At 37.2% G+C, this 13,287-nt stretch overlaps 1 protein-coding gene across 1 annotated transcript in view; it reads right to left on the bottom strand.

Annotated features, from left to right (window-relative positions):
• Positions 1–13,287, bottom strand: part of LOC140166676 (laminin subunit alpha-like) — a 134,348-nt gene that overhangs the window by 95,932 nt on the left and 25,129 nt on the right. The window contains 11 exon segments of the mRNA XM_072190174.1: positions 900–917; positions 2,034–2,154; positions 3,078–3,234; positions 4,303–4,402; positions 5,352–5,457; positions 6,039–6,191; positions 7,166–7,377; positions 8,112–8,243; positions 9,165–9,302; positions 10,931–11,068; positions 11,352–11,489. Of these exon segments, the coding sequence (XP_072046275.1) occupies positions 900–917; positions 2,034–2,154; positions 3,078–3,234; positions 4,303–4,402; positions 5,352–5,457; positions 6,039–6,191; positions 7,166–7,377; positions 8,112–8,243; positions 9,165–9,302; positions 10,931–11,068; positions 11,352–11,489 (1,413 nt within the window).

A 13,287-nucleotide genomic window follows, 5' to 3' on the forward strand; every position in this document is an offset into this window, starting at 1 on the left:
GCAAAGATTCTCTAAAAATAAATTTGCACGGGTATTCAATCCTCCAAACTAAAAGGCCTGTAAACATGGTTAAGCACTTTATTTTATTTTGGCAAGGTAACACTTGCAAGCATATTGATATGTGAATCCCAGTTATTTCAATCATTTCTCCTTGTATGGGGAAAAGTAAAACATAAATGGCAATGAACTATTTTAGGGGTCTATTTTACTCAACTTTACGAAGCTTCGGAAGTCTCAAAATTGTTCGTAACTTACGACGAGTCGCAAGTTCCATTTCACTGAACTTAACTTACGAACAGTATCCTTCGTAAGTAATAGGGATTTACTACAGAGACCTTTTGTAAATTTACATCTAGTATTGGGTATTTGTAACTTTGCGAACGGTTACTTGAGTTATGAAGGGTTAAAAGTTGAAATCCATACATCCCCTATGAAACACATAACCTTTTATCGTCCACATAGGGAGTGCAAATTTCAAATGGGGTTACCTGAATGGGCGACCTCATTTGAAATCTACACTCCATGTGTGGGAGATTAAGGATGTGTTTTTCCAAAGCAGGTGTATTCGCTACTTGCATGGTTCCGCCATTATGTAGTATGTGTGGGGAGAGCCTCAAACTGGCAGCATACATGAATGAGAATTGAACCAGTCATATAACATTCTGTTTAAGGTACATAATTTTTCCTTTCATGTATGCTGCCAGTTCGAGGTTCTCCCCGCATATAGTGCATAATGGCGGAACCATGCAAGTAGCGAAAAGACTTTCACTCTTAATTGATTGGATACATTACCCATCTCTACATATAATAAACATGACACCATTCACCGCTACCTTTAGTCTGCTATATACCAATGACAATCAAGACATTCATAAATATATATAGCATAAAAATCTTACCACTGGGATTGCTTCTGCCTAGATAAGAAAAAAATAATGCAGAATTTGATGACTTAGAGAAAAAAACTTTGTAAATTAATTATTTGGGGGTGTAATTGCCCTTAAAAATATTTTGTAATGTTGACAAAATCCTATGAAACAACATTCCCTAATACGTTTGTTTGTACCAGGAAATCCAACCATCTTGTGGTTTTTTATACCATAATTCCTTTTGGATGATTAAAGTGTTTTTTTCCCAGAATTCACAATACCGTACAGATTCGCCTGATGGTGCACTTGGGATCCTTTGTCTTGAGGTACATTTCATGTGCATATAGAGAGCTCCCTCCTCTGAAATCCCAACAAGAATTAAGGTTCCGTGCCCTTATTTGCTGGTGGAAATTTTTTACGGGAGGGTACTTTTAGGTTGTGCCTAAAATTCCACTTATGCCTAGTGACCCCATAGCGCCATTAGGTGAATCTTTACGGTATGTCACCACATCATGCAGTAATCATTCCTGCAAATTGTTGCATCCATTAACCCACTTACATATCACATCAATTTTTTTGTGGGCATACATTGGGCTATCCCACTTAAAGTCCACACTCCCCCTGTGGAAAATGTTGGAAATATCTTTTACAGAGGGAGTATGAATTTCAAATGGAATAAGCACATTAACCAACTCTATTTTGAAACTCACCCTCCCTCTCTGGAAGATTCGGGTTGAATCTTTCTCAAAGGGTGTATGAAATTTAAATGGAGCTGCCTAATGTGTTCATTCCATTTGAAAGTCATACTCCCCCTGTGGATGATATTTCCAAAATCTTTCACAGAGGATGATATTTCCAAAATCTTTCTCAGAGGGTGTATGAAATTCAAATGGAGCTGCCTAATGTGTTCATTCCATTTGAAAGTCATACTCCCCCTGTGGATGATATTTCCAAAATCTTTCACAGAGGATGATATTTCCAAAATCTTTCTCAGAGGGTGTATGAAATTCAAATGGAGCTGCCTAATGTGTTCATTCCATTTGAAAGTCATACTCCCCCTGTGGATGATATTTCCAAAATCCTTCACAGAGGAGTGTGGACTTTAAATGGAATAGCCCATTTTGCATAATGATAATCCTTTTTCCCCCTTTCACAACTGCTTACCTGAGCCTGATGGGATGAGAGTCATTCTACCGCGCCCAGTGGAGCTTCCTGGGTTCATGTAACGGATCAAGATACGGTAGATGTCAGATCTATCAACAGTGATGGGGACATCCACAATAGGCTGAAATCAAAATCAATAGTGATATTAAAAGTGCAAATTAGCTATGACAAATGACAATTGGTGTCCTAAAATGCATGAGCAGCTCTCGAATCTGGTCGATCCTCCATGTAATTATTTCGTGTAAGCTAATCCTAACCCTAACCCTAACCCTAAACTAACCCTAATTTTGTGTATAATTACACGAAGGAGTAACCCAAATCTCATCTATATCCGCAGTAACTTGTTTTCCATAAACACTTTGTACTTCTCATGATACATGTATGTCACCATTGTATATTTAATTATTGCTTAAGATGGTCAGACTATAATCTGACCATGGTCACATGCGGTCATACGCTACCCGTAACGTGGTCTGACTATATTCCGATCATCTTTACTTGGTAAAAACATGCAGGTCTGACCGGGTCCTAGTTTCATCACAAACTCAGTAGTAACATTGCTATTGAATCACCTGTGCTAACTTCATCTTGCAGAGTGGGTATAAATGTGTACAAAGATGGTTTGTTGGTAAGCTTGCGGGGCAAATAGTCTTAATTTTGTCATTATTGTCAGAAAATTGTTGTCTGTTGTGTCAGTGCAAGAACATTGAGTTTTGACAACAGACAATTTTGACGCCCGGGAATTTTGAATATCGCGTCTTGAGAGACAACTGTATTAATTCGTTTTGATAGTCAATATGAGTTTCTTTCAAATAAAACCACGTGATTTGTGCTTGATAATGAATTTTCTATCATATAAGCCATAATATTGTGATAGCCGGAGACATCATTTAAGCTATTTTATTAATTACACCATTACAAAACAGTAAATAAATAAACAAATTGAAAACACAAAAATCCTTCTATTGCATAATAACTAAAAAAGTCGCTTACGAAAACTTGCACTGATATGACAATTTGTTTTATTGATTCTTTATTACATACCTGAATGTTAGACATGACAGCATAGCCAAGGTAAGAGAAATCTGGGAACTCAAAGTCATCATATCCGATACGTAGAGGACCTCCTGATGGCGTGCGACCACTCTCAATCTCGAACATGTATTGGAACAATGATGGATAATAATGGATAGGCATAGGTCTGAAAAAAGTAAACAATTTTACATGTAAAACAAGTCACATTAAAATATAGTTTTGATTATGCTCATTAGGCTGAGCATGATTTAAAGCCCCACATTGAAAATCACTGTTTCCCAGGAAAACTGCAGACAGCAGGCCAGAGGGTAACATGAGTAGCTTTATTTCACCTTGAAAGCATGGATAGTCTTGCAAATATGGGCTAACTTTCCCCGAGAGACCCTCCAATATGCCATGCGTTATTAGTAGGACTACAACTGTATTTAAGCTGGTCAGTTTATACTCTCATTTCCACATCTGCTTTTTTAAACTGTGGCATTAAGCACTTCCCAATACTCACTGGGTAGGGTAAACTATGTAGCCAGCTTGTTGTTCTGGGTAAACAGGCCAGTGTTCGAAATATGCCTCAAAAAGTTACAGGCCAGCCGGGCTTGACCTTAAAAAGTTACCGGCCAGCCGGGCCGGCAACTAGATGCCAGTCAGAAAAGTTACCGGCCAGGCCAAAAAGTTACAGGCCAATGGCCGGCTGACCGGCCCTATTTCGAACGCTGAAACAGGCAGTGATCACACTGCACAGTTTTGTGTGGTAAAATTTAGATTTTTTCATTGTTATTGCGCTGCAATTTCACTATGTAAACATTGGCAAGAAAATTAACTTGATCCGTAAATAGTGCAAAAGTATCCTCTATCTGTAGAGCTCTGTTGTTGCACTATTGACTGATCGAGTTTCTCTCTGTATTTTTTAACAGTATTTAATTAACATAGTTTCTATCTTGCATTCAGGCATACAATTATTCTGTTTCCAAATTTTGAATTATCTTGCACCAGCAGTTTTGATAAGAAGCAAAAATGTGTTTGACAATGCCCCATAGCATAGTACACATACTTCTGGTGATGGTTACCAGTTGTACCACATTTTTGTTTACACCATCCAAACAAAAAGTATCTCGGACGTTAAATTTTACTACTGGGGTACTAAGAAAAATATAACCTTTTTTCTGATACTAAAATCTCAGAATTGATGAGGCAAAATGGGGCCTGATAGCGATGGATATTTATGAGTAACACTTACTCGTCACAGGTGGTTCCGCTCACACGAGGGCGGCAGATACACTGGCCATTCTCTTTGTTGCAAATACCATGGATAGCACCACCAACATCACAACCACAATCTGATAATAGAATGAAACCACATCAACTAGCATTATTGTTTTAGGAAAACAGCTTTAGGTTAAAAAAAAAAAGATTCGTCTCCGTAAACAATATGAATAAATCTAAGCAGTGTGCACTTCCTGTTGTTTTATGTGAAATGCATGATTTATATTTTTCTTGTAGTTTAAGGGGTGGGGTATGAACGTTTGGACAGTATTAATTGTGGGACATGAGAGCACATCAGGCATATCGAATTGCATTCTGAATACGAAGGATATCCTTCTGATATCAAATAATTTTGGATTTTTTTTTTTAATTCGCGGTATAATACGCATTTTATGGTAAATGATTAAAAAATGATATTTTTGATATTTAACAGTCCTCGAAGTAAATAAATAAGTTTATAAATCTAATGGTATGTACTTAAAGTGTATGTAGCTGGGAAGAAAAGCCAACGATCAATTGAAAATTTTGACCTCTCGTATTGAAAATATGGAATTTTTTCCCAAAAACAAACAAAAATAAGGTCTTTTTGAGAAAAAATTGTATATCAATAATATGAAAGGTCGAAATTTCAATTGATCGTCGGCTTTTCATCCCAGCTACATACACTTTCAGTACATATCATTAGATTTATAAACTTATTTATAAACTTAGGGCTGTTAAATATCAAAAATTTTAAAAATATCAAATTTTAATAATTTGTCATAAAATTTGTATGATATCACGAATTTCAAAAAATCAAAATTATTTGATATCAGAAGGACATTCCTCGTATTCAGAATGCAATTCGATAGGTCTGGTGTACTCTCAGCTCCCACAAAAAAATATGTGAAAATGTCGCTAAACGTTAATATGCCATTCCTTAAGCTACTTTGTTTTGGCCACTTCGCAGGATTTCTTTGATGATCACAGAACAAATCCTTTCCTCTTTATTGGTACTGAGTCAACATCTAGACAACACCTTACCTGTGCATCCGAATGAATTGCCAGCATCCAGTGTGTATGTGCCATCTTTACATTCCTCACATTTACGGCTTGTTACAAGTCCCTTGCAGTAGCACTGACCAGTCGCCTGTTAAAAGTAACAGAATACAAATAGTTAGAATACATGGGTGCTGGGATGTTTTATAAGATCTATTAACTTCTGTTTTCTATAAGATCTATCAACTTCTGTTTTCGACACATTTCCAGTTTCATTACCTCCAGTCTTGCAACCTGTAAAAGGTTCAGCCTGTGGCCTCACCATATACGAGTCCTTTTGGTACTTAGGTTACCTTGCGCTTTGATTCAGATTTGACCTTGAAGAAGTTTTCATACTATGATCATAGTCACAACTAATTGGTAACAAATTGCAGACTACTGAAGTTGCAAAACCCAGCTACTGTTGTTTGATCAGCTTGTAATCGGCGGGCCTTATAACATAGCAGATTAATATCAATATATTTTATCTCAAGAATTGTCTTGTCACATCTCGCCAGAAGTCACAAATTACTAATTTAAGTCCTATACCTTGTCTACTTTATTCAACATGCACAGTATAAACCAGACAAGTCAAGTATATCTCTCTTAACATGGGTCTACTTTTTCGGCGTGGTGGTAAAAGCCTAACAATTCCCGCCGATTACGAGCGGATCAAACTATAGAGATACTTACCTCATTGCAGACACTGTTGCCAGCAATGGTACCGTCTGGATTACAATTGCACCGTTCACAGCCAGCTGGGTTACTGATCTGTAGATTCCAATAGGTTGCTTCGCAGGTATTACAGGTACGACCACCTACATTGTCCTTACACAAACATGCGCCCTGCAAACAAAACAAGAGATATTTATCATGACTGTGTTTTCTAATAATACTCACTGCTTTTCCTCTTTTAAATTGTTTGGTCTTATCACTCGCGCACACCTATATTCTTTATAAAAATAAGAAGTTTTCAATTTCATTCTTTGAGCTTTATTTCGTTGAAAATCCCATCATAATTAGACAGAGATATGGCCATCTCAAAAGAAGCATACAAACTTCATGTGAAGGTAATAATGTACTAATTTTTGGATTCATAAGGTGTTTTTAACAAGTATGCCTATATTGTAAGATTGTCTTTGAACTTTACTGGAGCTGATTATATACAAGCGCACAAATCATTGTGCCACTCAGTGACCACTCAAACATGGCATTTCTTTGCCATTGCGTCCTATTAGTGTAGACAGGTAGTTCTGAGTCTTGACTTGGGTCAGACCTAATCCTTCAGTCTGGGATACTGTATCTAAGCCTTCTATCTGATGCAATCGCGTTCATATCTAAAGTGGAAAGAAGTTATGTATCGATTGAGTCCGGACTTGGGCTCAAGTCCACTCTTTGTCAAACTTGGACTTGGCACCTCTGGACTCAAGTCCCTGACTCGGACACAAAAAGACTCAAACTTGACTTGGACACAAATGGACTCGGCTCGGATGAGGTGGACTTGGGTACAAGTCTGCGCCTGGCTTGGACACAAAAGGACTCAGCTCAGATGAGGTGACTCGGGTACAAGTCTGCGCTTGGCTTGGACACAAATGGACATGGCTCAGATGAGGTGGACTCGGGTGCAAGTCTGCGCCTGGCTTGGACACAAAAGGACTCAGCTCAGATGAGGTGACTCAGGTACAAGTCTGCGCCTGGCTGGACACAAATGGACTTAGCTAGGATGAGGTGGACTCGGGTACAAGCCTGCACCTGGCTTGGACACAAATGGACTTAGCTCAGATGAGGTGGACTCGGGTACAGGTCTGCGCATTACTTACCGCAGTCGCCGACCCACATCCACCAAGAGGTTGTCCAGGTACATCAATCACACCAGCAGGGTCACAGTTGCACTCTTCACAGGCTGGGTAGTTGTAGAAACCCTCCGCACACTGCTCGCACATACGACCTTGGAAGTTGGAACGACAGTCGCACTGACCACTCAACTGGTCGCAGCTGATGCTGAAAGCGCCACCAAAGTTGCATTGACATGCTGCATAAAAAGAGAGTGGTGAGTTTTAGACATCTGATATATGCTTCTTTACTGGGATACTTTCTTTTTGTGTACTTTCTGTAAGAATATGGTGTAATAGTTATCCACAAATAAGGATAATGACCAGGGGTGTGACTCAAAGCTTGGGAAATATCTAGATAGTAGCAGAAAATCCTGAAAAAAAGTTTGAAATTGGGCTGAAATACAACAAAATGGACTGAAAATCAATAAAATTGTTTAAATTTTGGCCATAAAAAATCCTGAAATCAGGAAAAATCCTGAAGTACCACACCCCTGTGATTCACTACAGATGAATCAGGGCCTTATTTTCATTGTGAAGTTGGAAATTATTTAGATCAAAATCAAGCTCTTTTTATCAGAGCTCCTTCACACCTTTTTGCCAATATAGCAAGTGCACTGTGTAAAAATGGAATCCTGATTAGCTAATAGAATCACATCATGAAATATCAGCACTTCGTTTGTTGAACAAGCTGCGCAGTGTCTTGCAACCCTAGCATGACCTAGTTCTGTTCACACGATAAACAGGGCACACACATCAGCAAATTTGATGAATGCCACTATATAATGCACATCCTGAAAATTCTGGTTGATCCTTCATGGAATTAGTTCGTGTACGCTAATCCTAACCCAAATCCTAGCCCTAATCCTAACCCTAATCTACACCTGGAAAATATCAAATGTGACTAAGATATCTAAATCTAAAGTGTACTTACGGACACATTCTGGGAACCGGTAATAACCGGCAGCACATCTATCACACTTAGGTCCGGCAAAGTTAGCAGAGCACTGACACTGTCCATTATCATAACAGAATTCCGAGGTGCTTCCTGGTCCACAGTTACATGCTGTGAGAAAAATAGGCAAATGTTTGAAGCATATTTTCACAAAATATGACACCCTTTATATTTCAGGATTGGGCTGTTCAATTTAAAATTCATACACCCCCTGTCGAAGACATGACCTCAATCTCTTGCACAGAGGGGTGTAGATTTCAAATGGAGTCACCCATCACCAGTATTTAAAATGTTTACACTAGGGTTTATATAGGTTAATAACTTTGCATCAGTTTTTTGGAGGGTATTGTGAAAAATCTTAAAATTTGCTTTTAGAACCAAGCAATATTTGGAGTGGTGTAGGTGAGAGGGATATAACTGATGCATTAAGTTATTAACCTATTTCATAACAACCATCACTGTTCAAGCCCTTACTTCACAAAATAACAATATCTTCTTATCTGATATTTGTAAAAAGGAACAATTTAATTCTGCTCTTCATATTTCGAACAGGCTTATCACCAGTGTTCGAATTTAGGAAAAATAAATGGTTGTCCCACGGACAACCAGATTACAATTTCTGGTTGTCCGTCTAAGTTTTTGGTTGTCCGTAGGCCTACAAATGTGACTTTTGGCTAGATTTATGGTTGTCCGGCGGACAACCGAATCAGTATTTTTGGTTGTCCGGCGACTTTTTTAGTTGTCCCGGGCAACCGGACAACCAAAATTTCGAACGCTGCTTATCACCAAACACTGCAACGAGAAATGGTAGCTGCATGGGCGTGAACTTTTACATCCATTAGGATGCTTGCACATGAAAGTCATTGTTCCTCCTAATCCCTCGCTATGTCACATGCAACGGTTATTGATGGATATCAAAAACCTTTGCATGCATGTGCATTTATCATCTGATAAGCATTAGATGCACATATGGTATGATACATATGAAGGTTATGAATTAACCATAGCAAGCGCCCTCAATCCGTAGCTCACCTTCACAGACAGGGTAGTTGTAGTATCCATTGGCGCATCGATCACAGCGAGGTTGTCCAAAATTGTCTTTACACAAACAGGAGCCAAAATCTTTGTCACAAATCTCCTCAGTTGTTCCGATAGGATTACAACGACAATCTGGGCAGAAGAGAAATAGGTTAGACAATGTTTAGCAGAAATTTTTTTTCTTAAAAACTTACTTGTGTGTTAAATATATTGTCATGACTTCAACACAAGGAACATCTTTTTTTCTTTGTGAAATATTTCTTCACATCTTAGGAGATATATATTAGTTTGAGATGATGCAAAGTATTGATATGCCTCCACATTTTTGACAAATTTTTTGAAAAAAAAAAATATGCAAATTAGCTCATTATCATAACAAATATGCAAATGAGATGTTTAAAAAAGTAGCCAGAGGATACCTATCCTATAATATCCGAAGTCAGCCTGCTTATCTATTTAAAATCAACAATCAACAGCATCCGGAGGTACAGAGGTATAAAGGTACAGAAGTATGTTTCCTATTATTAAATTAATTTATTCTTGAATTGTTTACATAAGATTTTTATAGCTTTTGATTGCTTAATATTTCATTCTGATTCAAGTGAATTCCATTGTGACAGACCTGTTTTACTGATCGATCGGTTTGAGGTCTTTCTTGTTTTGGAATACCATAATCTTGGGCATTTTTTGCATAATTATGTAATATGTTTGATAAAATACTTGTTACAACGTTGTTAGGCAGGAAAAACCTTGTATGTGTCATTGCAACCTGAAAACGTTTAAGGGGGTACTACACCCCTGGCCAATTTTATGCCTATTATAGGGCAATGGTGACAAGCAAGGACTACAACTACTGCACTGAAAATAGGCGCATAATTGGGCAGGGGTGTAGTACCCCCTTAAAGCAAAAATTCCTTTTAAACATGTTCAGGGGAACAATCACAAAGGAGGTTTTCCCTGCCCAATGACAAATGTTTCTGGTAGTTTGTTAGTATAACCTGTCATTATGTAAACTGAAACCAATCAACCTTCATAATCACTTCTGTAATAGACATTTAGGGACCCAGATTCTTTCCTTTTCCTGCAGCCTTCAACCCTATACTTCCTGTTGCAGGTCCAGGCTCAGACTGGGTGGTCTTTAATTGAACTTATACCACTTTTCAGCTTTTTTCAGAATTTCAAATATTTGAGTTGTGATCAAAATTATCATAAAATTATCATTATCATGCAACATATCATAAAATGTTTCTTTCATCTGTTGAGAAACCCTCCAGACTTTGCATACAACTGGTTGTGGCCTTTCAAGTGTGTAAAGTGTGCTAAGGCTTGCGGATCAACGGATAAAGGTCTAGGCGTTGTGCCTGTGCGCAGCGCTTTTCATTGTTTTTTGTTCACAGCAATCAGCAAAAAGCAAATTCGCCATAGCAAATCTAGTGTGAAGGATATACACATTTGAATAAAGGCAAATCAACAACTAATTTGGGACAAACTGATTTTAAAACCACCTTTGCACATTTCAACCACTTGATTCTTGCAAGTGCAAAATTTGGTAAAATGTCTCTGTCATACATGTTTTTGCCTGATGTTTAAACTAATTGAATGGCCTAATGAAATCACACAATAACCTACTCCCTGAGGTCAATTTGGCGCTTTTGCAGTTCAAATACTCTTTGCCTGTAAAGTTCATAGCAGGGGTTTAAAAGCCACACTGGCCCTGGTCATACGTAAAAGTCTTGCAGCAAAGCAAACAAAACACTTACCATTGCATGTTGGGTAGCCATAATAACCATCTTTACACTCACTGCAAGTCCTGCCGTCGTATACATCATGACATGGGCACTGTCCTGTGCTGGCTTCACAGATAGTATCACGTGAGCCAAGACCATCACATGCACATGCTGAAATGGAGAGGAAGGGACAGAAACAACATGATAAATTGATGCTGCAAAGTACTAAATTGGGCCCAAAATTAAATACAAGAATTAATTTTTCATCCAATAAAAAACGAGAGTTCAGTTGAAAAGTTTTACAAATTTAATCTAATATTTAATTTCACCCCAGTTTTCCCCTATTTTGTTGCCTTTTTGTTATACTACAAACAAAGGTAACTTTAGTAAACTTTGGTTGATATATTTCTGATATAAGATAATTAAAGTTCACTTTTGCACAGGGTAAACTTACGTTCACAAGCTGGGAAGTTGAAGTAGCCCAATGCACAGCGTTCACAGTTCCTTCCTGTGAAGGATGGTTTGCATGGACATTGCCCTCCGCTGACTTGACAGATCTTGTTAAGTGTGCCATTGAAGTTACAGTCACATGCTGGAAATAATTTAAAAAATTCTTAAAATTAAAATGAAAACAATAATTGGTGAAAAAAAAAATTTAATTATACTTTTAATCATCAAAAAAAATTCAAAAAAATAAAATTAATAAAAATAATAAGAACAAGAATAACAACAACAACAATTAAACAACAACAACAACAACAACAACAACAACAACAACAACAATTAAATAAAAGAAGCCACAATTTACTGTGCAATATAAATCGAAGGCCTGCACTCTCAATACCACTATAAACATTTTTTACATAATTATGGGGAAGTATGGCAAACTATCTCAAAATAATGCTATTCTTTTCAAGTTGCAATTATTTTCATTGAATAACTTTTGTGTTACCTCACTAATGGATTTGACACCTGTTCATAGTGTACAGTTCCCATAACACTAACAAGAGTATACAGATTAAGAAGGAGAGGATATGGTCAATTAGTTCCTTCCTTGCATTGTGTGGAATGAGATACCACTATATCAGTGGCAAGGAAATCACAGAGACAGGCAGGCACAGCAATAGGTCTCATCATATGGGTGAAATCAAACTTAATGTAGAGGATTACTCCCCATTCCAGAAAAATACAGAACTAATTTTTTGGGATTAAAAAATATTATCCTGTTTTGCCAAATGAAACATAGCTCAATCCTTATCATTAATTTTGTTATATATTATAATTGAAAATAAAAGAAAAAGTCTTGAAAATAGAGCCGAAAACATGCATTTTTGGCATGTTTTCCGACATCTAAGCACTCAAAATCTTGAGTATATGATGAAATTTTGCTCTAATTTTCACTTTTTTGTTACTTTTTAAATTAAGTGATTGGTTATAATAAGATTGAAACATGTCTTTTCCAAAAATTAGAATGCATAAACTGAAATTAGTCTTAGTACAAGTCTGTGCGCTTGATTGGCAAAGCATGCAAAAAAAAAAATGCCCTAAAACGCATGTTTTTGGCCCTTATTTCTAAAAATTTGCCAAATATTAAAAATTGACTTTTATTGTTAGTTAGGACTAACTAAAGGATAAGGATTTATTTATTTGGCAAAACAGGATAATATTTTTTTAATCCCAAAAAAATTAGTGCTGTATTTTTCTGGAATAGGGAGTAGTGCCATGATCCCATCACTCAGGGTAAACAAACTTGGCAGCAAACCTAAACTGTCCTACTGTTGCCAAGTGCAGCATACATTTGGCCCCAATACTAGCATATATATGAAACAATAAATACATGCAGCTGGCAATGAAAAAATAGTCTTACATGACAGAGTATTAGCATTCAGCTAAGCCAAGAAACAACAAATAAATATGTCGGAAGTCCACAATGAGAAATTTTAAATGAGGTTGAATAAATGGGCAAATATGTGTATCTGTATAATTTCCATGATGTAACTGTATCAGGATATCTGCACATAATTTAAAAAAATATTAACATTCCTACAGGTTAACTATAGTTTGACAGCTTGCAATCGGCGGGAATTTAAAATCATGCAAAATTAATACCGTAAAAATATCAAACTTTACGGTATTGAATATGATCAGGGCTCGAAATAAGGTGGCCCGAGGTGGCCACGGCACTCAAAAATTTGCGAGGGCTTCATTAATTTAAGAGCAAGGGCCTGAATCGCCCTAAGAAATTCACACTTATATTAAGGCCTGAAGTACACCCTTCTATAGCTTAAATGTGGATTATATATTCGGGCCTACAAAAATTTTAGATCAAGGACCCGAATGGCCCTCAAAAAGTCCTAGCTTATTTTAAGGCCTGCCTATGATGTGTAAAT

This window comes from Amphiura filiformis, chromosome 12, assembly GCF_039555335.1.
Source record: "Amphiura filiformis chromosome 12, Afil_fr2py, whole genome shotgun sequence".
Taxonomy (NCBI): domain Eukaryota; kingdom Metazoa; phylum Echinodermata; class Ophiuroidea; order Amphilepidida; family Amphiuridae; genus Amphiura; species Amphiura filiformis.